Source organism: Auxenochlorella protothecoides (assembly GCF_000733215.1).
Source record: "Auxenochlorella protothecoides strain 0710 unplaced genomic scaffold scaffold53, whole genome shotgun sequence".
NCBI classification, from domain to species: Eukaryota; Viridiplantae; Chlorophyta; class Trebouxiophyceae; order Chlorellales; family Chlorellaceae; genus Auxenochlorella; species Auxenochlorella protothecoides.
The window spans coordinates 123547-126158 of record NW_011934321.1 but is presented as its reverse complement, the minus strand read 5'-3'; the positions used below and the strand labels follow the sequence as shown (position 1 = coordinate 126158).

The 2612-nt window shown below is 70.0% G+C and overlaps 1 protein-coding gene across 1 annotated transcript; it reads right to left on the bottom strand.

Moving 5' to 3' along the window:
- Positions 1-1702: 1702 nt before the first annotated feature.
- F751_4470 (hypothetical protein) lies at positions 1703-1915 on the bottom strand (the record flags this gene model as incomplete). Its single annotated transcript, XM_011401865.1, has 1 exon — positions 1703-1915. The coding sequence occupies one exon, from the start codon at positions 1913-1915 to the stop codon at positions 1703-1705; it is 213 nt and encodes a 70-aa protein (XP_011400167.1).
- Between the last annotated feature and the right edge of the window lie 697 nt (positions 1916-2612).

Here is a 2612-nt window from a genome sequence, read left to right as displayed (position 1 = left end):
CAGCGCCCAGGCCCCCGCCTGCACCCACCCCGCCGCCGCGGGGGGGCAGCCCGCGGCCGCCGCCAGCGAGATCCTGGCCGTAACCCACGCCGGGGCCCAGCAGGCCCAGCTGCGCCATAGCCGCCACCTGCTGCTCCAGCGCCCGTCGGCCCGTCGGGCCGCTGCCCACGCCACCGACGCCACCGCGCATGGCCGCCTCGCAGCGCGGCCTGCCGCTGCAGCGCCGCCACGCCCGTCGGCCTGCTGCGCCGCGCCCGTGCCGCGGCCGTTGAGGCCTGCACCGCCGGCGCCGCGCATGGCCTGCGCCAGCGCCAGCTGCTGGACCATGGTGGAGCTGGCGGCGCCCGGCGCGCCGCCCCCACCCAGCAGCTGGCCGGCCAGCGCGGGGTTCTGGTAGCCGGCGCCCTGGCCGCCGTACTGGCCGCCGCCCAGGCCATACTGCCCCGCGCCCTGGCCGCCATACTGCTGCTGGCCGGCACCATACTGCTGCTGCTGGCCGGCGCCGTACTGCTGGCCACCCGTGCTGTACTGCTGGCCACCCGTGCCGTACTGCTGGCCAACCGCGCCGTACTGCTGCTGGCCACCGGCGCCGTACTGCTGCTGGCCCCCCTGGTACTGCTGCTGGCCGACAGCACCGTACTGCTGCTGGCCGCCCTGGTACTGCTGACCACCGCCGGCGCCGGCACCGGCCAGGCCCATCTGCGCCATCAGCGTGGCCTGCTGGGCGGGGGACAGCAGGCCCGCACGCGCCAGCAGGCCCGCCTGCGCCAGCAGGTGGTTCTGGCTCTGCGCCTGCGCGGCGGCCGCCGCCTGCGCCGCCGCGGCCGCGGCCTGCCCCGCGCCGCCGTTCATCGCCAGCAGGCGCTGAAGCAGCGCGGGGTTGCTGTACGCCGCGCCCAGCTGCGCCTGCTGCGCCTGCTGGGCCTGGGAGCGCAGCAGCGCCTGCTGGCGCAACGCGGCCTGCTGCTGCGCCACCGCCAGCGACTGCATGCTGCCCAGGCCGCCAGCTCCGGCCTGAGCGCCGTAGGCGCGCGCCGCCGCCGCTTGCTGCTGCTGCTGCGCGGCATAGGCACTGCCGTACTGTCCACCCAGGCCTGCAATGGGAGTGGGCAGGTGCCAGGGGGTTAGGAGTATTGGGACTTAACAGGGTTTGGAGTACAGGCGAATCACACTCCTGCACCCGTACATTTACACCAAGCCAGCAGGACAGCATGAACCAAGCAGGCAGGATGCGCCATGAGAACGCAGCTCTGAACCCTCTAGTTTCGATTCCACCATGCCGCCATCCACACTCCCCGTACCTGACTGCGCATACTGCTGCTGCTGCTGCTGCTGCTGCTGCAGGATGTGCTGCTGCAGCGCAGCAGCCTGGTTGGTGTAAACCCCGTTGCCCTGCGGGGCGTCCCTGGGCGCCCCGGAAAGCCTGCTGTGCGGTGCTGGTGTTTCCATACCCCTGTTGACGTGGAGGAGAGGGTTTCAGATTGGTTCATGCACGGGTACTGTGGCTCGAGATCACAGAATCTTCACCAGAGTCCTCAGTGCGCCCGCGGTACAGCCACCCAATCGCCGACTACCTCCTCACCCCCAAGCTTCAACAGTACATTGCCCCACCAGAGACTCACGTGCGGGGTCAGGCTGGGAGAAGGATTCTGGCGCATGCTCGCATCAAAGCTCTGGGTGCCAGGCAGGTGCACCTGCCCGGTCAGCGAGGGTGCAGGTGAGCCTGCATACGTGCTGGGCCCCAGCAGGTCGATGGACCCTGCCAGACTGCCCGTGCGCGGCGTCCCCGCAGCAGAAGCGGCGGGGCTAGGCCCGACGGGCAGGAAGAGGCTCGAGGGCAGGCCGTGATCAGCAGGCAAAGTCTGCGAGCCCTCCGTTGGCACCCCCAGCGGGGGGGATGTGACTGCAATTTCATCGGCTTTGGATATCTCTGACATCGAAGCAAGCTCCGCCTGTCGCACGGCGGAGGAAGGGGGGCGGTTGGAGGGGTCAAGCTGGCCTGGGATCGCCCTAGGCGAGCACCAGGGCCGCAGCGCGTGTGCAGGGGAAGCGACATCACCATGTTGGATGCAAGGGCTTGCAACATCTGTCATCATGCCGGCCACCATGCCAGCCCGACGCCGGTGCGTGCCCCACGGCGCAACCCAGGCCATCCCAGGGTGCCTTCCCAGCGGCCCGGGCAAGGGGTGTTGCCTCCCACACTCCGATTCCCCTTTCACCCCCCACACGGACCAGCGCACCTTTTGTCGATGTGAGCCTGTTCACCGTCGGCAGCTCAATCAAGCAGGCTCTGCATGCCCCCGAAGCTCGTCGCTTGTGCACCAGTCAGCGGTACCACGGCTCGGGAGCCCCCGGGGTCCGTGTGCCCCCCTTTCACTCCGGCTGGGCTTTGAGTCACAGCCTCGTGACACTGCAGGAAAGATCGCGAGCACGCCCCGGCGCGGTGCAAATCATCCGTTCCCCAGGCTGTGCTGGGGCGATGTCGGGAGTCGCGCTTCGACCCCGGGGTTCCCTGTATCGCCATTACAACCCACGAGCACGACAGCAGGGGGGGGCGCCAAGGGGAGGCAGTCGGCAGGCAAGCCTCCCAGGAGTAACCCCCCCCCCACCCC